The sequence below is a fragment of the Zophobas morio genome, unplaced genomic scaffold, assembly GCF_036711695.1.
Source record: "Zophobas morio isolate AGI-343-1 ecotype UQ-CSIRO unplaced genomic scaffold, CSIRO_AGI_Zmor_V1 ptg000004l, whole genome shotgun sequence".
Classification (NCBI taxonomy): domain Eukaryota; kingdom Metazoa; phylum Arthropoda; class Insecta; order Coleoptera; family Tenebrionidae; genus Zophobas; species Zophobas morio.
In genome coordinates, this window is record NW_026972109.1 from 9,453,682 (window position 1) to 9,475,629 (window position 21,948).

The 21,948-nt window shown below is 33.3% G+C and overlaps 4 protein-coding genes across 6 annotated transcripts in view; 3 read left to right on the forward strand and 1 right to left on the reverse strand.

Moving 5' to 3' along the window:
• LOC135140711 (mucin-2-like) overlaps positions 1-8,998 on the reverse strand; it is a 43,387-nt gene extending 34,389 nt beyond the window's left edge. The window contains exons 1-2 of the mRNA XM_064071372.1: positions 8,925-8,998; positions 2,158-2,438 (exon numbers count right to left, since the gene is read on the reverse strand). The gene's annotated coding sequence lies outside the window, so the exon portion shown is untranslated. The remainder of the gene's footprint in view (positions 1-2,157; positions 2,439-8,924) is intronic.
• Positions 8,931-10,352, forward strand: LOC135140726 (uncharacterized). Of its 2 annotated transcripts, none has more exons than XR_010282292.1 (4): positions 8,931-9,091; positions 9,313-9,639; positions 9,691-9,816; positions 9,867-10,352. XR_010282292.1 is itself a non-coding variant. In XM_064071390.1 (4 exons), exons 1-4 carry the CDS (start codon positions 8,932-8,934, stop codon positions 10,066-10,068), a joined length of 825 nt encoding a protein of 274 aa, XP_063927460.1. In that variant the 5' UTR covers position 8,931; the 3' UTR covers positions 10,069-10,352. The 2 variants fall into 2 exon arrangements, 1 of the variants encoding a protein (XP_063927460.1); XM_064071390.1 differs by having other exon boundaries at positions 9,681-9,816.
• Positions 10,353-11,768: 1,416 nt separating this feature from the next.
• Positions 11,769-14,184, forward strand: LOC135134936 (uncharacterized). 2 transcript variants are annotated; one of them, XM_064063841.1, is made up of 4 exons: positions 11,775-11,908; positions 13,392-13,738; positions 13,786-13,906; positions 13,958-14,184. In XM_064063841.1, exons 2-4 carry the CDS (start codon positions 13,681-13,683, stop codon positions 14,148-14,150), a joined length of 372 nt encoding a protein of 123 aa, XP_063919911.1. In that variant the 5' UTR covers positions 11,775-11,908; positions 13,392-13,680; the 3' UTR covers positions 14,151-14,184. The 2 variants fall into 2 exon arrangements, with proteins under 2 accessions (XP_063919919.1, XP_063919911.1); XM_064063849.1 differs by lacking the exon at positions 13,392-13,738 and having other exon boundaries at positions 11,769-11,908.
• A 4,458-nt stretch (positions 14,185-18,642) lies between these two features.
• LOC135140735 (uncharacterized) lies at positions 18,643-20,086 on the forward strand. The gene is made up of 4 exons (XM_064071408.1): positions 18,643-18,892; positions 19,134-19,481; positions 19,532-19,664; positions 19,716-20,086. The coding sequence occupies exons 1-4, from the start codon at positions 18,862-18,864 to the stop codon at positions 19,906-19,908; spliced, it is 705 nt and encodes a 234-aa protein (XP_063927478.1). The 5' UTR covers positions 18,643-18,861; the 3' UTR covers positions 19,909-20,086.
• Positions 20,087-21,948: the final 1,862 nt, after the last annotated feature.

Here is a 21,948-nt window from a genome sequence, read left to right on the forward strand (position 1 = left end):
CATATCTTAGCCAACGCTGATACCTTTTTATTTCCCGATCAACTAACATACTTTTATTTTTTAGAATTTATTTTAGTGATTAAATCATAAACGGAAAATTTTATATTTACGTATTTAAAACGCTGGATTGATTGTGCTTTGGGAGCAAGGAAACTTCTGTTTAAATCACTTTCAACATGTTGGTAGTTTTTTTGTATCTGAAAAATTTTTAATTTAAAATAAAATTTCTAACAACTGAGTTAAAATATTTTTTTATATGTATTTTGAAACAGCTCGCTGCACGCGCTTCACGTGGACGACATGTAAGTGCCAAAGTATTTTTGATATAAAATTTTCTGTTTTATACACTTTAACTTCATTCATTCTGTACAACTGAAGTCATAAATTATTTCAATAAAATTGTGTACATTTTATTTTTATGCTACTATTTTATTTTAATTGTTAATATAGTTCATTTTAACAGTCGGTGTGATTGTACTATTCTGAAACGAAAAAGAAACCTCCTTAAGAGTTGTAAATCAGTGTTGACGTTTAATATTAGACCAACATTTACTGCAGACTTACATGTGCTACTTTTTTAAATTTGTTGTGAATTAGGACACTCGGAAATTAAAAACAATACAAATTTCACTGAAAGGAAAAAATGGACTCATCTGCAGCCATAAAAAAATCCTAATGAACAACAATAATATTTTTTTAATTCTTAAAAACCCACTTCAGTGCATAATGACAAGTAAACACTCGTAAACACGAACTAGAAATGTAAAATATATAGTTAGTTAGACGTTTATGTTCTCACGTAAATAAAGGACGAGTAAACGAGAGCATGTTTTTAAAATTCCATTTGACTAACAGATTTTCCATAAAACCGTCCCAAATAACGGAAACATTTTGTGGTTATTGAAGTATGACGCTTGTAATTGATTTCAAAAATCGTTAAAATATTTAAATTTAGACACCAAAAACGTATTTAACATATAAACTACTACTAACTTTTTTTCATCATGACTGATGGTGCATTAGGATTTTTTTCTTAAATTTGTTCATTAAGTGCATAAATTAGGTTTTAAACTACATTTCTAAATAATGATTCTTATAAGTTCTAAGATATTTTGAAAGACTAGGTTAGAAACGAAATATGTATAAACGTATGATCTCAATGACAAAATCAGGATTTTACGACGTTGCTATGGCAATTTTTTAAACCTATTTAGATCGAATGTACGATTAGAATGTAAGTTTTAAGCCTGGTTTGACATGACAATAAATTTAACACTAAATTTAAGGTCAGTGCAACTTGTAATGCGACAATAGAAAAAAACCCTTAAACATAATTATTTTAAAATTAGAACAAGAATGAGACTTTTCGAGTTTCGTAATTCAGTAACATTTGTTCTAAATTTATTTTTAGATCTAGTGTATTTTCAAACAGGGTTAAGTGTCGAAAAACTACTTAGCTGTAATGAACTGTTTTTGGAAACATTCTCGTATAACAGTGCTTGGTACAACCTCATTCTACTCTTGTAAAAAACGTACTGTATATTATTTATAATTCTAATTATGTTAATTGATAAATTTCTAAAAATTCTGTAAACTGGAGACGAAACATTCGTATCTTCAGTAAATCGAAAGCAGAGTCAAATTAAAATGTCTTAAATAAAAAAAAAACATTAATCAAATAGTTGAAGTCCATATGGTGGACTAAGTTTAAAAATCTAAATATTTTAATAAACTAAGATAAACTAGTACCACAAAACTGTCCAGTTTTAACTACTTATTTATAAACCCAACTAACTGAAGACGAAAATATGTCTACAAATTAAAAAAGCTAAATCAAAGTTTCTTTTGTTCATTTATGCAGCTGCTCTTGACACAAAATTACCATTCAATACCCCAAAACGCAAAGTATTTTTTCACCTTGTACAAAAATTTAAAAACCGCCTTATAAACAACATTTAGTTAAATGTCAATCACAAGAACTGCATTATTAAAACAACAGTACAGCAAACCCTGCACAAAATTGTAATTAATTCCACCCTTCTCAGATTACGATCTGTGAAAAAAATACAATGTCAAAATTTCCCCCTGAAGGCTTTTCTTAAGGTTGTGTGAAATAGGCCACCCAAACCCCAATCCCCTGCAGCGCCCCAACGGTACCTTTAAAAAGTCGCTCTTCATCCAAATCCATTATCCTTTATCACTGCACGTTATCACTGCACCTGAAGGCCGTACAGCTGGGTAAACACATCGCGCACAAGCACAAGATGCAAACCTGCGGTGGTCCACCAAACGTTATTGAGGATAGTTGCAGTGTGTTAACAGACCAAAGACATATGAAAGTGTGAACCGAAGCGGTTCGGCCGGCGTCGGGCATGGTCGGCTCTGCTGAACTTGAGCTTCAGCAGGATTTGCAGGAGCCGAACCACCCTCGGGTGCTTCTGGAACAATGACAGGATTTTTCGTTATTCTTTTGTGATTTGTTTCAACAGGAGGGGTTGTTCACCTTTCGGTTTTCCTTCCAGCTACGTTGATATGCTCGTTACGTAAATGTAAATGGAGTAAAGTGTAAAAATAAGAGCGTACGATACGTGAATGAAAAATAAAAGAAATTGTGAGGTATCCATATTGACCTGTAATTCCAGTTGAAATAAGAGTGAACGTGTTATGGAACAACTTTTACTTGTGAGAGGTGTTTCGTACGGTGGAACACAGGTACGGTTAAGGTTTTTGTGCGAATTGGACGAAATTCGATTTAATGGAAACTATAAACATTTTCTGGAGATGAGATTTTATGCAATGTGATGGGCGGGAGAAAGCGTTTTGGCATTCGATGCGAATTTATGTAATCGGCAAGAAAATCGCACAAAATGGACAATTGTCAGGCTCGTTCGAGAGTTGTTATGTGGCGAGCAAAAACCGGTGACTTTGCATTGCAAAAATATTTCGCGAGTTCGTTGACTCGCGACAAAATTACATTTTTAAATATTTTTACGCAACCATCATTGCAACCGAATTTTTTGTACCAAAAAAACTTAATAACGAAGTGCTGACAAAGAACTCACCTCACTTGACCTCTTTACCATTTTCAATAAAAAATAAAAGTAAAAAATTCATTAAAATATTCGTTTGCCTCCAATTAAACCGATCGGTAATCACATGTGTTTTGCTACTTTGATAATTTGTTGACATTAATTATATTACCACTAATGCTGAACCGTGAACGACTGAATACTTGACATTAGTCGATACAAGAACAAATATTTTGATTACTTCTGAAAGCAATTTCTCCCATGACATGACAGCTAAAAAAAATAAAGAATAATATTTCTGTAAGGATTTATTTAACATTATTAATGGAGTAATTGTTGCACAGTTTAGTTAAATCCTCAGAATACAGGAACATAAAAAGAAAAATGAAGGGCAAAGAAAGTACACAGAAGAATATAACGGCATGATTTCTGGAACTAAATGAAACCATATTCAAAAGGTACACAAATAAAATCAATTTTCTTTTTCTAGTCACCCTGCATAAGCAATTCTAAAAAAAAAATACGAATGAAAAATTGTGAGAAGTTATTGGTGGGGACAACAGGAAAATTTTGGTCAGCATGCTCAAGAAGTAAAAAGTGGTGAAGACGGACTGTCGTAATCAGAAAAAAATATTAAAAATAAAACCAATAATCAAAAATGGTTTACATTTTGCCCTTTATTCTTAATATGTGCAGTCTTCTTCTCACAACAAGGAAGGTAAAACATGTTTAAAATGGTAACTATTTATTGAAAAGTATCGATTTTGCAATTAGGCTCTGCCCCTTGCCTTGGTCTGACAACGAATGAAAAATCCGTCACAATTGAGCTGGTGATGGATATGGGTGGGGCTTAGATTTTTCTTAGTATAGATAGTATTCTTTGAACAACACAATACTCAAAAACATATTTTTTATTCCTTGTAGAGAAATAAAGATTTTGCAATTAAAATCCGCCTCTTTGACCCACGACGAATAAAAAAATTATCAGAATTGCGATAGGGAGGGTGGGCGGGGCTTATATTTTGGCATTTTTTTTTTTTTCTTAATATACGTAGCCATCTTTTCACGACAAAAAATTTAAAACATGGTTAAAATGATTGCAAGGAAATATGTATTTTGCAATTATGAGGCGGAGTCTATGCAAATTCGATATTTCTTTATACAAATTTTTCATTTTAAACATGTTTTAAGTTTCATGTTGTGAAAAGAAGTCTACAGATATTAAAACGAAATGGCAAAATGAAAGCCCGCCCACCCGCCCTATCTCAATTGTGATGATTTTTTTATTCGATGTGAATCAAGGGGGTGGAGCTTAACTGCAAAATACTTATTTCTTTACAAGAAATTGAATAATTGAAAACATGTTTTTGAGAATCGTATTGTTCAAAGAATACTATGTATATTAAGAAAAAAATAAAGACAAAGATTATGCCCCACCCATTCCCGCCCTGATCCCAAATGCCTTTTTTTCTTAGTACACTAGTATTCTTTGATAACACGATACTCAAAAGCATGTTTTAATTTCTTGTTAAGAAATAAATAAATATTTTGCAGCTAAGCTCCGCCTTCTTGGTTCACGGCGAATAAAAAAAATCATGACAATTGAGATAGGTAGGGTGTGCGGGGTTACATTTTGCCTTTTTGTTTTAATATGTGTAGACTTCTTTTCCCAACAATGATGGTTAAAACATATTTATTATTTTCGATTTTACAATTTCAATTTTTTCGACTTTTCACAGTTATGTTTTTCACTTTTTCGATTTATCAATTTCTAAAGATTCCTAGTTTTTAGATTTTAGGATTTCTCAATTTTTCGATTTTTATTTTGCAATTTTCTAATTTTTCGAGTTTTCGGTTTTACATTTTTCGTTTTTTCAGTGTTTTGTTTCTTCCTTTTATCAATTTTTCCATTTTTCTGTTTTTTCAATTTTTCGGTCTTACGAGTCTTCGATTTTACAATTTTTCATTTTTACAAATATTCGATTTTTCAATCAGCTCTTGAGTTTTTCGATTTGCAATTTTGATCTTACAATTTCAATTTTTCGACTTTTCACCGTTATGTTTTTCACTTTTTCGATTTTTCAATTCATTAAGATTCTTAGTTTTTAAATTTTACGATTTCTCAATTTTTCGATTCTTATTTTGCAATTTTCTATTTTGCGAGTTTTCAGTTATACATTTTTCGAATTTTCATTGTTTTGTTCTTCCCATTTTGATTATTCCATTTTTCTGTTTTTTCACTTTTTCGGTCTTACGAGTCTTCGATTTTACAATTTTTCATTTTTACAAATATTCGATTTTTCAATCCGCTCTTGACTTTTTGAATTTGCAGTTTTTGACCTTACAATTTCAATTTTTCGACTTTTCACCGTTGTTTTTCATTTTTTCGATTTTTGAATTTCTAAAGGTTCCTAGTTTTAGATTTTACGATTTCTCAGTTTTTCGATTCTTATTTTGCAATTTTCCGATTTTGGGAGTTTTCAGTTATACATTTTTCGATTTTTCATTGTTTTGACCTTCCCCTTTTCGATTTTTCCATTTTTTGTTTCTTCCATTTTTCGGTCTTGCGAGTTTTCGATTTTACAATTTTTCACTTTTACAAATATTCGATTTTTCAATCAGACTTTGAGTTTTTCAATTTGCAATTTTTTGACCTTACAATTTCAATTTTTCGACTTTTCACCGTTATGTTTTTTACTTTTTCGATTTTTCAATTTATAAAGATTCTTAGCTTTTTAATTTTACGATTTCTCAATTTTTCGATTCTTGGTTTGTAATTTTCTATTTTACGAGTTTTCAGTTATACATTTTTCTATATTTCATTGTTTTGTTCTTCCCCTTTTCGATTTTTCCATTTTTTGTTTCTTCAATTTTTTGGTCTTGCGAGTTTTTGATTTTACGATTTTTCACTTTTACAAATATTCGATTTTGCGAGTTTTTAGTTTTACATTTTTCGATTTTTCACTGTTTTGTTTCTTCCATTTTTTTAACGCTAATTATAATAAAATGGAAAATTTGTGAAAGGCAATATCGATTTTGCAATTATTGCAATGTACTATTTTAACTATGTTTTTCAGTTTCTTGTTGTGAAAACGTGGCCACAGATATTAAAACAGAAGGCAAAATATAAGCCCCGCCCACCCGTCCTATCTCAATTCTGATGATTTTTTTATTCATGTGAGCCAAAGTGGCGGATTTTAATTGCAAAATCCTTATTTCTCTACAAGAAATGAAAAACATGTTTTTGAGTGTCGTGTTCTTTAAAGAATACTATGTATATTAAAAAAAAAAACAAGCCAAAAATTAAGCCCCACCCATATCCATCACAATCTCAATTGTGATGAATTTTCCATTCGTTGTCAGACCGAGGGGCGGAGCCTAATTGCAAAATCGATACTTTCCTACAAAAATTTACCATTAAACTTAAAACATGTTAAAATGGTACACTTTTGCAAGAAAATATGGATTTTGCAGTTAATGGGGCGGAGCCTAATTGCAAAATCGATATTTCCTTATACAAATTTTCCATTTTAGACATGTTTTAAGTGTCATGTTGTTAAAAGAAGTCTACACAAACTACACATATTAAAACAAAAAGGCAAAATGAAAACCCGCCCACCCACCCCATCTCAATTGTGATGAATTTTTTTATTCTTAGAAACTTAAAACACTTTTAAAATGCCAAATTTTAATAAGGAAATACGGATTTTGCAATTAGGCTCCGCCCCCTTGGCTTACGAAGAATAGAAAATTTCATCACAATTGAGATAGGGTGGGTGGGCGGGGCTACATTTTGCCTATTTTTTTAGTATGTGCACACTTATTTCGACAACAAGAAACTTAGAACATCTCTAAAATGGTAAATTTTTGTAGTAATGAACTGAAATTCTCCACTTTTCTTCTATAACCCCTTTATATACGCCAAAACTTGAACATTACAGTTACTATCAACGGCAACTTGGAAACGAAGTTTATAAATGACAATTTTCATCTCTAAAAGCAACGTCAGCGGGAACTTCAACGTCAACAGCAAGTTTATAAATCCCACTTTAACATATCTGTTAAAAATGGCTTCATTGTGAAAACTGTCACACCAACGCCATCGACCACTGAGCGTATGAAAAATGGAGCTTTTAATCTGTCTTGAAAGTCGTTTCTTGTTTACAAGATTTTATGGACTGTCAGTTCAACTTCAGCACGTCTGCGAATTTGTAAAAACGTTCTTGAGTGATATATTTGTTAAAGTGCCAAGACCTCGTCTGTTTATTCCATGTTATATTTATCGCTAGCTAATTTTAATCCAATCGAAGCTCCGTTCAACACCTCCCATCCGTGACGATGGGAACCAAACTTGACCTTCCTTGGACCCTTTTTTAAGGTGATGCGCAGTTGCCGCCATAAACGAACCATATCTCCTTATTTTTGTCTAAATCTAACAAAGCGCTTGTGTAACACGAGAAAACTTAATCTCTCACCGGGAAATTCTCCGAAAGGTCGCGGGTTTTTCACTAATTAACATAGAAACAAATCAAAGTTTGCATCTTGTCCATTCGTATCTTAATGACACGATTGTCAATTAGTGACAAATTTGTGAGTCAAATGATGTGAATTTCGAAAACTAAAGACCATGGAGGAGTTTTGCGCCAAAAGTCAATCGCTGCTGACCTCCCAGCCTTTTCTGATCTGTGACCCTTTGATGAAAAGTTTCTGGTTTCAAGGCTCTGTGACTTCCTTGAACTAAGCCAATATACTGACATTTGCATATTATGCAAGTCGGTTTTTGCTTGCACGCTGCTAAATTAAAGTTATAAATTATTTTTAATATCTCGGTGAAAAACGAAACCTCGATTTAGAGTAGTGATTGTATTACCGGTAAAACGTGTTACGTAAATGTGAAATAATCCATCTGTTGCGTTCTTTCGTATTGTTTTCGGTAATTTTGGTGTGCAGCCAATATTTTTTTCGTTTGCATCACCACCTCCCACGTTTCAAATCTTGTTTCGAGGTATTTTTATAGCGGCTGTCTTAATTTAGTTTCGGATGAAGTTTTTATTGCAACTTTGTCTCAGTTGTCACTCTTCAGGAAATACGTTTTTCGATAACGGATAAGAAAGAGTAGAAATACTATTTTTACGCTCGAGTGCAACTGAACTTTACGGGACGAAAAAATTTAAATAGTTTTGGATTTATAAATGTCAGAAAAAAGCATAAAAACCGACTTCACTTAAGATAATCTGTTCGTGGAAGGTTTGTTTCAATGACGATAGTGAAGATTTTGGATTATTGTGAAATCAAAAATTTGCAAATACGGAAACCGCAATATAAGTAATGATCAAAAATAAAAAAGTAACTGCAGAGACAGGATTTTTCTCAGTAAAAACAGATGCGGTGACAACAACACCTAAACCTCAGTATATTATATCACGTATCACATGAGTCACGTGACACTGGACACTCCATAATCACGGAAACAACGATACACGTTTACCAACAATAAGCACGTATAAAATTATTCCGCGAAAAAATACTCCAACAAAACAATTACACCTTATATAGAACTTTCTAACATTTCCTGAACATCGATAATACGTATATTTACACACCATTGAAGTGTTTATTGTGTGAACATTTTTCCCTCATCCATAATGTGCGATAGTAAAAGTGTAACATCTGGCAACATAAAAAAAACAGCGACACGAACTGCCCTATAAATTTATAATGACGCTAAAGAGCCAACATTAATGCTATCTTTATAAATTCACACACGTTGTAATATTTATTTGTGCGACAGTTTTATTGATTAACGATGAGAAGCTTTTGTCGCAAAAATTACAATGAAGGTATTATAGGCAACCAGTAATTAAACATTAGCTAACAATAATAGGTAAACTTTACCTGTTACATGTCAATCTTGTCTTTCAGCCTTCAGCAGCGCACTTTCAGAGAGCTTTCGGAGGCGTGCCGTCGCGTAGCGGCTTTCTGGCGCCTGAAACTCGTAGAAGTTCGCATTTCAGTGTTAGTGTTTCACAACAACATGAGAATTATTTTTTGGTTCTTGACAGGTATGTTTTTGTGAATGTAATCGTTACACTATTTACCGTTCTTATTCGTATCACTAAATAAATACAGCTATAGTTGAATAAACTTTGAGATAGGTTAGTTTTATTTTATTAACATTTACCAAGCTAATTTACTAGGTTGTACAACAGACGAATTATTTAGATAATATTTATCACTTTCGAACCTAAATTATTCTGACCTAAATTTCGTACATTTTTTTCAGTTTGTTGGTTGAAAAGCACCCTAGCAACCACCATCTTCGACAAATTACTCCCCCAAACCTTTATTTTCTCGAGATGCAAAAACTCCACCGATACTCCGTTCATGGACGAGATAAAAAATCGCCTAAAAATCGTTAACGACTACTTCGACAACCTCCAAAAACCCACGTTTTGTTCCGAAGACATCAACAAACTCATCCCGATTATGAAACAAATCACTGCAGACATACAAAGGTGTTTCACACGCAACGAAACTTATTTGCCGAAATTCATGTACGAGGGTTTCGCCGATTTCATGGAATTTTTGTGTGGTAATCGAACTATTGAAAGTAAGTGTAACGAACTCGTTTAGTGCTAATAAGTGGCGAAGTTTTTTTCAGCGATCAGGGCGAGGATTGCAAAGAAGCCCTCATAGATTACGACGATGGTGAAAAAATTGCGAATTGCTCTTGTCGGTATTTTCGGATATTCGATAATGAGTTGCTTACGTACGACCTTTTGTGTTTGTAAGTGGGTGTTTATGGGTGGCTGCTGGTTTTTGATTATCGTGTTTCAGCGAGCTTAATTCTGTCGAGAAGTGTTTTGATGAAGCGATGGTTTATGGATGTCCACATTTTGCGGCCTTCAGAATGCTGAATTCGCAGTTTTTTAGGGCAATTGGGGCTTTGTGTAACCGGGCTGCGGGTTATTTTAGCAGCGAAGTTTTGATAATATCCGTCTTCCTAATTCCTCGATTTGTGGCAATTAATATTAACTAACAGTTAATGGTGATCACACAGTGTGATAAAGTAAAATTCTAAAATTTACAGCTTCGTACAAGGTAAAAAGACAACGAAGATAGGGGTTGTGGTAGATGTTTAAAGCTTGAAAGAGATTCTAGTCACTACAACGAATTATTCATCGATGTTTGTACAAATATACAATAATTCCATCCTAAAATGTTGCGGAGTTCAGAATTTATAACTAATAAAATAATTTTAAATAAGTTATAAAGATGTGTGCCAAATTGTTCATGTTAAAATAAATTACTTTTGAAAGATAATCGTATTTATTATGCAATCAACCAATTCTTGTTTTTATAAAACGACATTTTAAGCAAGGTACCTCGCGTTTTGACATTATCGTATTTAGTGCATAAACAATACGTTTAACCTACACATGCTACCCACTTGAGTCACTTTTAGTTGAGATTGTGGCTAAAAAAAACAGTACTTCAGAGAATAACATAAAATGTCAAGTGGTATTTTAGAACTATTTGATTTGTATTGTATTTAATTTGAAAGTTAAAATCCTGAATCGCGCAACCGGTTAGCTCCAAATGCTAAAAATTATTTCAGGCTTTTTGTATTAGTGTATTTTAAAAGTAATTTTAGTTCCTCCTGAGTAATCGATTGAAAAGTATACATTAAAATATGTATGTTAAGTAGGTTGTTGATGGCTAAAACGTGACACTATGCCATTATAATAATGATTAAAATAAAGTTAGAAAGGTCAGAAAATCGGTCGTGCATCAGTATTTGTCCAAATTTCTATTTCCGACAGATAATAATCTAAAATATTTACCTAATCACTTTGATGAAAGAATTATCATGAAATTATGAAACTGCAAAAATCGTTAATTTTTCACGTGTATAAATTTTACAGTATAATTTTGCGATCAAATATGGCTATTTTTGGAATACAAAAAATCAAATTTCAAACCGAATATTCCAAAAATCGTGCTCCGGGACCATAAATACTGTATATTTTTCGAATAAGCAGTACCAGATTTATCTGCGAATATTTAGACAAATTTTCCAAAAGCTCAATTTTTGAATGGAAATTTCGACATTTTTTCGACCACGTTTAAAAATGGACTAAAAAATTTTCTTGTAGATTTCGATATCCAAAAGTTATTATAATAATCATAAAAATATGATGTCATAAAAGATCAGTGAAAAAGGTGGTACTCGCATGCAACCCATCCCGTCATTTCTCTTATCTCCCAACTAATCAAACAAAACCTCCAGTTCTCAACATTAATAATCGCGCAAATATTGATTGACCAAATCCAAAAATAAACTTCCTTCCCAAAATCTGCCCCCTTTCCAAAAGTACTATGCGTTCTTTATACCTGTTGTATTGTATAGTTTTGGAAATTTCATTGTACCCTATAAAATTTTATTGGCAATAACGAGACAGAAAGTAGTACAATAGCAAGAGATATTTATAACTTAAGTTGTCGCGTGCCGGTAATACCCAGATGTTAGAAACCAGAATAATCCAGGTCCGGGCAGGGTCCATCGTCACTTACGAATGGAAATGACCATTATTTTGTGAGTACAACTACCTGCCAAATGTTCTCAGACAAATTTAAGTGAACTGGTGTGAGCCATAAATATTTCTTACCATTGTACTACTGCCCGTTTCGTTACCGTCAATAAAATTTTATAGGGTAGAACGAAATTTCCAAAACAGTCTAGGAAAACCCATTTTATTGGACGATTCCAGAGCTGGCTGTATAAATAAACATCCATTTCACAAACCACTTCCATCCATTTCATTTCTAGAGTCCATTGGGTTGCAACATGAACGTTATCGGTTTCCTTATCATTACAGGTAAGAACATTTTTTTTTATTTCCAAAATCAAGTTAGCGATTTGACAGGTAGTTGTTTTGTCCAAGGTAAATTTATGTTTGGAATTATGCCACCTTGCCACAGTGACGCAAAAATTTGCATTAGCATATTTGCACAAAACATTTACTTATAAAGTTTTCCTTATGCTTACAGTTATAATTTAAAATTATAATTACAAATATAATTGTAACAGTTATGCTGACGGCTTAGGACCTTACATTGGGAAGCGGGATTGACTTTCTGTCACGTAAATATTTAGTTTGTAAATTGATTAATTTTGCACATGAATAATTTAGAAATTTTGGCTACTTGTGACAATGTACAACATGTTCAGAAGTATTTAGTGTATCAGTTAATACAAAAAGAGATAACACAAAAGCGTTATTCATATACACGTGTTAAATTCAACTTCAATAAAATTTTCGTTTTCTTTTTCGATTTGAAAATTAAATTACATCAAGCTTTGCAAATGCCTGCAAAATGGGTTACCCCAGATTGTCATGTCGTTGAAGGTTCATTGTTATCTACAATCATAAATACTCTTCATTTATATGTAGGTCTTGCATGATTATGTCTTGTTTTAAGACGATTTACTTACCCAAACAGACTAAAGGGATTGCAAAATGCAACATTTTTCGTCAATTAGTAAAATTTTAAAGTTTGTTGTTACCTTTATATTCTATCTAAAACTTTTTCTGCAACCAATAGGTCAGTATTTCTCCCCTATATTGTTGCTGCATTACTGACGAATGCACATACGCATTTTTGTGAAACACAATTCCATAACTGAATAATAATCGTTCCCGACGGTGGCCTCTATTTAAAACCTACACCGTTTCTCTCGATAGATCCAGAACGCCGCTTCGAGGGTTTTCTAGGTCCGTCGCGATATCCGGTGCCAGGCCTTTCTCTAGCGAGCACCGGCCCCTGTCATCGATGAGTCGTACTACGCACTAGAAGACCCATAGGTGTCGTACCGAGGCGGCGTATGGGTTTATTTCGTAGCAATATGATCTTTTAATAATTTGAAGCTACATTTCTAAAAGCCGTCTCTTTCATCTTCACTTATGACTGCATCTAGTTTTTTCCAAACAGTCTTGCAAAAAAGGTCGAGTAATGCATTCAAACATGTTATACGTTCCCGCTCTGAGAATCGAAATTGTTTTTTTTTTCAGTGGCGACATAATTAGAGTTCTAAGTGACACTGACACTAATATTGACATTGCAGAAAAATTATATTATTGTCAATGTAAGATGTAACGATTATGAGTGCTATAACTATAAGACGTAGTTTTAAGGATAAGTGTAGCATAAGAAAATGTTTCGCGCAAACATATTGTTTTGCAAATGTTAGTTAGGTTGATTGAACTTTGATACGAGTATTAGGATCAATAAAGGGATTAAAGCTATAAAGATAAAATTGAGAAAATTGGTTTTATTGTTGTTTTGATTTTATTCCTTTAGGTCTTGCTTTGAAAAGTGTCCTCGCACAAGAACCTAGAAATATCAGTAACTTTGAAACATTTGTGAACTATAGGTGCAAAATTTATAGCACTCAAGCATCAGCGTTTCATGATGTGAAAACACAATACGGCCAATTTTGGGATTACTTGTCCAACACCTCTACTCTTCTTCCAAAAGGGAAACAACAATTTTGTAACGATGAAAAACCCACTCTCATTAATATGATGAAACAGTTGGCCACAAAAATGAGCCGTGTTTCCGCAAAGATGAAAAGTACTTACCTAAATTCATGTATGAAAGTTTTACCAGTTTCATGATTTTCGTCTGTAAAGAGAAGAATATTGAAAGTAAGTTATATTATAACCAAGATTACAATTTCTAATTCCACTTGTAGATTTCTTCAGTTCTCAAAAACGTGACTGTGAGAGTCAACAGGCAGGACACGAAGGAAGAAACTGTTTCAGGAAATTCTTTGCTCGATTCAGTGATGTTGTCAAAAAGGATGATTTGTGCATGTAGTGGATATTTTCTCCCTTCGAATTCACATTTTAATCGACTGCTTGTAGGGACTTGAAGTTTACCACGACTTGTTTTGACGAAGCTCTGGCCAAAAACTGTCCGGATTTCGCTGGGTACCAATCTCTAATCGCCAAGTTTTTCAAAGCGATAAGAGAACCATGCGATAGTGCAGTAACTGTCGGAGCTGGTAGTGTGATATTAATGATAATCGCCTTCATTTCTACAAAAACCTTCTCTTAGTATGTAAATGTGCACTCGAATTTTAAATAATAAAAACGACAGCAATAAACTGTCTTTGCTTTTATTAGACAGATAATCTCCGAAAGTACTGCTCTACGCTCACCAAAATTTGTCTACTCATTCCTAACAACAACGTGATGACGTCACTTCAAAATTCTACACAGTAAATGGGTTTTAAATTGTACAAAACAACATAGTACTACACATGTAGTTTACGACGCCGTGTTGAATTTTTGCCCGAAACGTCTACATTTTTGGAAAAAATATCAACAACACTTTGTATAGTGAACCAAGACCTATAAGGTTATATGGCCATCATAAAAGTAGTTGACCGCAAATAAATACCCCCTTTGTGTAGTTCGCACTAAGCTTACCGGTTGGCAATAAATCACCTTCTAAACATTTCTTGCTCATATTTAACAGGGCCGGCTTTCAAAGCGAGTGGTTATTTCGGAACCCTCAGCGGCTGCAGGTAGTAAAGAAATAGTGGAGTGGTGGATTTTCATATTTAGTGAAAGCCGCCCCTGAACGAAACCACAAGAGCCGGTCGAGCTGCAGTGGACACGTTATTTACGACCCTAAAACCTTTTCTATTGTAAACAACTTAACTTCGACACAATGGGATGATTTTATGATGGCCATATAACCTTATAACTCTTGGTTCACTATAATTTAATTTTGAATCTGCAGAACCGAATACTTTGAAATATTGCAGATGTTTTGAAGTTATTGTAAACATGGTAACTTTTCAATCAAAATGTGTCTGTTTATCAACCCCAAAAAATTGATGATATCATCTCAAAATTTTGCCGAATAAATTCGAGCCAAAGTGTAAAAATATGATGAGTTTTTACTTGTGATTTATCATTGCGTTCATATTTTTTAGATTTGCTTAAACAGATGGGCTCAAAAAAATTAATGAATGAGTCAGTTTATTTTATTGATTAAATCAGGAACGGCTGACTCCATTTTCCTAGAAAGTTTTGGGAATAAAATACTTTACAGAAATTATCACAAAACGAAAATCGTAAATCTTTTTTTTTCATTTTGTTCCATTGTGTCTTAATTAATAATTTTAGTCCTCTTTTTGAGGAAACAGCTCATTCAGATTAAACAAATTTCTATGTGACATTCGTTCGATGTATAAACATAAACAATCGAAGTTAACCATGTACACTGATAGTAATACACTCTTTTTCCTTGGTATTCGCTTTAAATATATTTCATATTGTCCGTATGTCTGCAAACGGCATCTCCTTGGAATTTGCACCTCCACGGCGCAGGTGGTTCGATGTGTCATTTACACCACCGATTTTTAATATAAGTATAACGGTTTTCAGAAAACATTTTTTTATAATTTTTCAAAAAAGCGGAATTTGTTGGACTGTATTTCAAGAGCGAGGGAAGTTCTGATAATGTAACCTTTGACCAATTTTTTCTTTTTAAATTGAATTTCAAATGGAATATTTCTAAAATGGTGGCTCGGGATCATAAACATGCTATCTTTTTTGATTTAGTACGTCGATATCTACACTGCTACCGTTTTTCCGGAATCACCGAGTGAAATATGACATTTTTTAGAATTTTTCAAAAAAACTGTATTTCACTATGAAAGAATTCATCAATAAGGGACATGGTTGAGGAGAGAGAGGGGGTTATTAGTCTCCGTTTTTTTTTTTCAAAATAGTCTATTTAACAATATGAATAATATGATAGTACTTTAAACATGTTTTAGTAATTTCTGTAGAGAAATATGGAACTTGCATTTTTGTTCCGTCCCGTCCCTCGGTTTGACAACTAATTAGAAAATCGTCACAACTGACATGTGGGTGGGTGGGTGGGGCTTACTCTTTTTCTTCTTTTTTTTATTACATGTTTTCAGTTTCTTGTCGTGAAAAAAACTACTTACATTAAGGAAAAAAAAGAGAAAAATATAAACCCCACCCACCCGCCCTAACCTCAATCGTGATAAATGTTTCATTTATTGTAAGACCGAAGGGTGGAGTTTCATTATTGTAAAATCGATGTTTCTCTACAAAATTTTACCATTTTAAACTTGCTTTAAGTATGTATCTTGTGCTTATTACGAAAAAACGCAAAATATAAGCCCCTCCCCCCACCTGCCGCCATCTCACTTGTGATAATATTTTTTAAATCGTCGTGAAGGGGCGGAAGTTAAGTGCAAAATCCTTATTCGTCTACAAGAAATTACCATGTTTTTAAGTATAGTGTTGAACGAAACCTGCATATGTATATTAACGAAAAAAGCGGCAAAGCTTTAGCCCTATCCACCCGCAGTAATATCATGTTTCAAATGAAAATTTCTTGTTGGAAAATCAGGATTTTGGAATTAAGCTCCCCCCCCCCCCGGGCTCATGGCGAATGAAAAAAATCACCACAATTGGAATAGGGGTGGGTGGGCGGGGCTTATATTTTGCCTTTTTTCTTAATACACGTAGTTTTTTTAATGAAAATTTTGACCCTTTTTCAACCACTTTCCAAACTGATCTAGAAACTTGTAGATTTCGACCTTCAGAAACTACTTTCGGCCTCAATTTTTCGATAACTACCATTTTTATAGAATCACCCATTGAAATAAGCATGCCAATTTTTAGGATTAAAAAAAAATAAATTCAAATCGAAGATTTCTAAAATCTTAGCCCGGGACCATAAACAAGGCATATTTTTCCACTCAGCAAGTCAATATCTCTATTCCACATTTCTTTCTGGAATTTGAGACGACTTTTTCAAAAACAAAAATGATTCAGTATGAAAAATTTCGACATTTTTTCAACCACTTTGAAAAATTACTAAAAGAGTTTTTTGTAGATTTCGACCCCCACAATTTACGTTCGGCGTTATTTCTTGGAAAACTCCTACCATAATTCTTTCGGACTGATTTCTTCGAAAACTCCTATTACATTTCCAGGATTATCTAATGAAATATGGCAATTTGCAGGATTTAAAAAAATATGCTTTAAGCCAAAAGCCAGTCGAGAAACCCTACAAGCAAAATAAAGTGATTTTAACATTGCTTCATACACTACTTTCTCAACAGACGTTGTTACCACCAGCAACGTAATTATTTTTGACGACAATATAATCGTTAATGAACTGATTAAAACATTCAAAGTTATTTACTAATTATAAAACATTGTCAAAATCAAAAGTTACAAAAAGTAGTATAATTAGTATTACAGTAAGAAATGTGACAATTAAGACTGAAAATTCCGTTAGGATTTTAAAGTAAATTGACGTAAATTTTGTGGGCTAATATTTTTATCCTTCTTTACATAAATTAATGTAACTGTGATATAAATGAAGGTCAGCTCCAAAGTGCACTACTTTCATCAGACTGTTAATAAAAGCTGAAGAATGTGATAAATGGTCTGAAAAATATTTTCCTTTTTATCGAAAAATAATAATTTGAAGGATCGCGCCTCCTTTTCTGTTCTATTTTTCGCTTTAAGGTAAAAAGTTCAATCAATCATAAAGGATGCGCAAAATCGTTAGAATGGGAAAATTATTTCCTCGTGAATATTTTTCGAATGGTTTGTAAATAGGATTTACGTCCCAATCTATATGGTGTTTATAAAATAGGTCTAAAATTTTACAACAATGAGTCCAACAGTTTCGCAAACTTTTATTAGTCTAATAAAATTGCAACAGACGAGAGACCTACTTTTTCATATCCTATGAAGAATGAAACGCCTAATGCCAAACCAAATGAATCCCATTATAATATCTACTTCCCAAAATTACTTCTGGAAAGCAAAAAATGTTACATAGTTACGTTTTGTACATGCTACAGCCAATAATTATTTATGGAGCACGTCATAAAATTCGGCTATTTTTACATGTGCCACACGTGTAGAAAACCACTTAACTTAATTGATTTATTATTAACACTTCGCTGAAAAGCTTGACAAAGTATTGTTTTTCCCAGAAATTGTGACAAAATGGGTCTAAGTTTAGAAACGTAATAGAAAAGAAATAACTCCAACATTAAAAATGCCAATTAAACTAATAACAAAAGTGTAGCAATCTGCAACATTTGTGGAATGCACCATTAATTTTCTTTTCATGTAGCTATTACGATAGAGCGTTGATGTTATCTAATCGCCAACAACTCTATCAAGAAACAAAGAATTTTCCCCTCTTCCACAATAACCAAACATTTCTAACACTGAATAAATTTCATAAAAGCTCAGTTAAAAATGTAGTACTCGCATGCAACCCCCGCTCCATTTCTCTTATCACCCAGCTAAATCAAACAAAACCTCCACTTCTCAAACGTAATAATCGCGTAAATATTGATCCACGTAGTGCAAAAATAAACTCCCACCCAAAATCTGGCCCTTTTCCAAAACTCCAACCTGTTCTCTATACCTGTTGTATTGTAATCATTACGTATTACTCCGCAACTATGCAACCATGAATGGCAATCATTAATAAAATGGGTTCCGTGTGTAATGACAAACAAAACTACCATTTTTGCTTCCACTCTACGTTGATATAGTCCCACTTGTTTGACCACCAGACGTAAATAAAGGTCGAGTGACGTAAAAATCACGTAGCGGGTTTACGGCGCCTCTAAATTCGTAGAACATTCGTATACTCATGATCTAGGGAAACCCATTTTATTGGATGAATCAAGAGCTGGTTGGATAGTAAACATCCATTTCGTTTATAGAGTCCATTGTGTCGTAACATGAACGTTATCGGTTTTCTTATCATTGCAGGTAAGATCAATTTTTTTAATTTTCAAAATCAAGTTAGCTATTTGACAGGTAGTTCAACTGTTGTGTCCAAGGTAAACTTTTGTTTTGAGTTGTGCCACCTTGACGCAGTTACGCAATAGTTGCATTGTTTTGCAAATGATAGTTAGGTTAATTGAATTATGAATACGTGTGTTAGGATCAGTAAAATAAAGCTATCAAGATAAAATTGATAAAATTGTTTTTATTGTTTTTTTTTATTTAGGTCTTGCTCTGAAAACTGTCCTGGCACAAGAATCTAGAAATACAAGCAAACTTGAAAGATTTGTGTACGATAGGTGCAGAATTTATAGCACTCAAGCATCAGCGTATGATGATGTGAAAACACATTACGGCCAATTTTCGGATTACTTGTCCTACACCGCCAGTCTTCTTCCAAAAGGGAAAGAGCAATTTTGTAATGATGAAAAACCCACTCTCATTGGTATGATGAGACAGCTGGCTAAAGATATGCAGCCGTGTTTCCCCAAAGATGAAAAGTACTTACCTAAATTCATGTATGAAAGTTTTACCAGTTTCATGATTTTCGTCTGTAAAGAGAAAAATATGGAAAGTAAGTTATAATATTATAACCAAGATTACAATTTCTAATTCCACTTGTAGATTTCTTCAGTTCTCAAGGCCGTGACTGTCGGACTGCCCTTAAGAGTCAACAGGCAGGACACGAAGTAGGAAACTGTTTCAGGAAATTGTTTGCCCGATTCAGTGATGTTGTCAAAAAGGATGATTTGTGCATGTAACAGATATTTTCTCCCTTCGAATTCACATTTTAATTTACTGCTTGTAGGGACTTGAAGTTTACCAAGACTTGTTTTAGCGAAGCCCTGGCCAAAAACTGTCCGGATTTCGCTGGGTACCAATCTCTAAACTCGAAGTTTTTCAAAGCGATAAGAGAACCATGCGATAGTGCAGTACCTGTCGGAGCTGGTAGTGTGATATTAATGATAATCGCCTTCATTTCTACAAAAACCTTCTCTTAGTATGTAAATATGCACTCGAATTTTAAATGCTGTGAATATTGTCTTGTTACTGCTATATATATATATCGATTTGTTGTATATTTGTAATTTAAAATTAAACACCATTGTACGTAAGTGTTGCCACCCACCGTGTCAATTAGAAAAATAAAACCAGTGTTTTGGTTACTTTTGAATTAAATTTGACGTTTACTACCCTAATTTCATAAAAACTAGTTGGCAACCTTATGGATAAACTTCATTAATATTCTGAACAGTGGCGGCACGGAAACTCAGAATAGGGGGATGAGATTTCGGTGTTAAGCGTAGGCGGCTTAACAAAGTAACGTATTTGAGATTATTTCATGTGGAATTTTATGAAAGGGTTCAATTTTTAATGATCGTGATTTTTTAATAAAAACTGCGGCAGTAAACTACAACTTGTGAGCATCGATAATTACACGATAATTTTTTTCCTGTACAAACAATGTCAGTTTATAAAGTATAATGTAAAGTAAATAAACAATATATAAATGTATAATAAATCATAAGTATACACTGAATTCTGTTTGATAATGTATATCGTTTAGATGTAAGTCGTCAGGGAGAATTTTCTATCTGAAGTATTAATTTTGTTCCATTTTTTTGTGTGACCTATATTCTTTTTCACATAACTGTCAACTGCGTATTCTATTAAACTCGTTTGAAAAATGAATGTGTTTTTATTTAATGTAATTTGTCGATTTCTGCGTGTTATATCTACTCATACAAAAATAGTTTTACCTTATCAAACACTAGCCCCGCCAACCCATCCTTTATTTTCTTAAAAGGTATGTCATTGGCTAACACCAGACTTACCTTAGCACGTACTAGCCCCGCCCACCCGCCGCCTATTTTCTTAGAGGGTTATGTCATGTGGCCAAACTAGTCTTATCTTAGCAAGTAATTGCCCCGCCCACCCCTCTCTCTTCTCTGTCTAACGACTAATGTTATTTCTGTTCAGTATAAAAGCATTTATTTCATTTAGATCGCATAAAATCAATCACTGGAAAGCAGACAGGGTGGGTGGGAGGGGCTAATTATATTCTTCCGTTGATTAAGAGTGGAAACTAATATTAGAATCTAGGATGTAAAAAAGTAAAATAAACAGCTAATCGTAACTGACCTGTTCTGACTTCTCTATTTTCCCAAATAAACAATTTTGAAGCATTTCTTTAAATGTATGAAACCTACAAAGTACATTCTTGAAATAATTGTATTTTGTGGAATAAAAATTAATAACAATTTGCTTTTATATCTACAAAATTTTTATACCGAGCTGTTTTCAGTTGGCGATTTTGCAAAAGCGGTAGAATCGAAATCTACGAGAAAATGTCTTCAACAACTAATTTTCAGAAATAGTTAAAAAATGATCGAAAATGTCAAAAGTGCCAAAATCAGTCTTATTTTATCAAATACTGGCCCCACCCACCCAGCTTCTATTTTCTTATAGAGGGTATTATGTCATTTGCCAAAATCAGTCTTATCTTAGCAAGTATTAGCCCCGCCCACCCGCCCTTCATTTTCTTGGAAGGTATGTTATTTGCCAAAATCAGTCTCATCTTAGCAAGTACTAGCACCGCCCCCCTCCTCTCCCTTCTTCTAATTCTAACGACTAATTTTATTTCTGTTCAGTATAAGATCATTCATTTTATTCACATCGGATAAAATAAACCACCGAAAAGGAGACAGGGTGGGTGGGCGGGGCTAATTATGTTCTTCGCTCGGGTGGGAGGGGAAACTAATAATCTAGGATGTGAAAAAAATTAAAAAAATCACAAATCGTAACTTTTTTTGTTGTACTGACTATTTGCTATAAACTTTATTTCTTATTTCATTTACTATCTTAAATAAACAAATTTTAATCATTTCTGTATATATACAGGATGTTGAAAAAATGGCGCACTAACTCAACGGTACATTATTAAGTTCCCAAGTCTAAGTTTGGGAAAAAGCATTACAAAATTCCCTTACGTCAATTTAACGTTCACTTACAGAAACAAAATATCGATTTAGACTGATAAA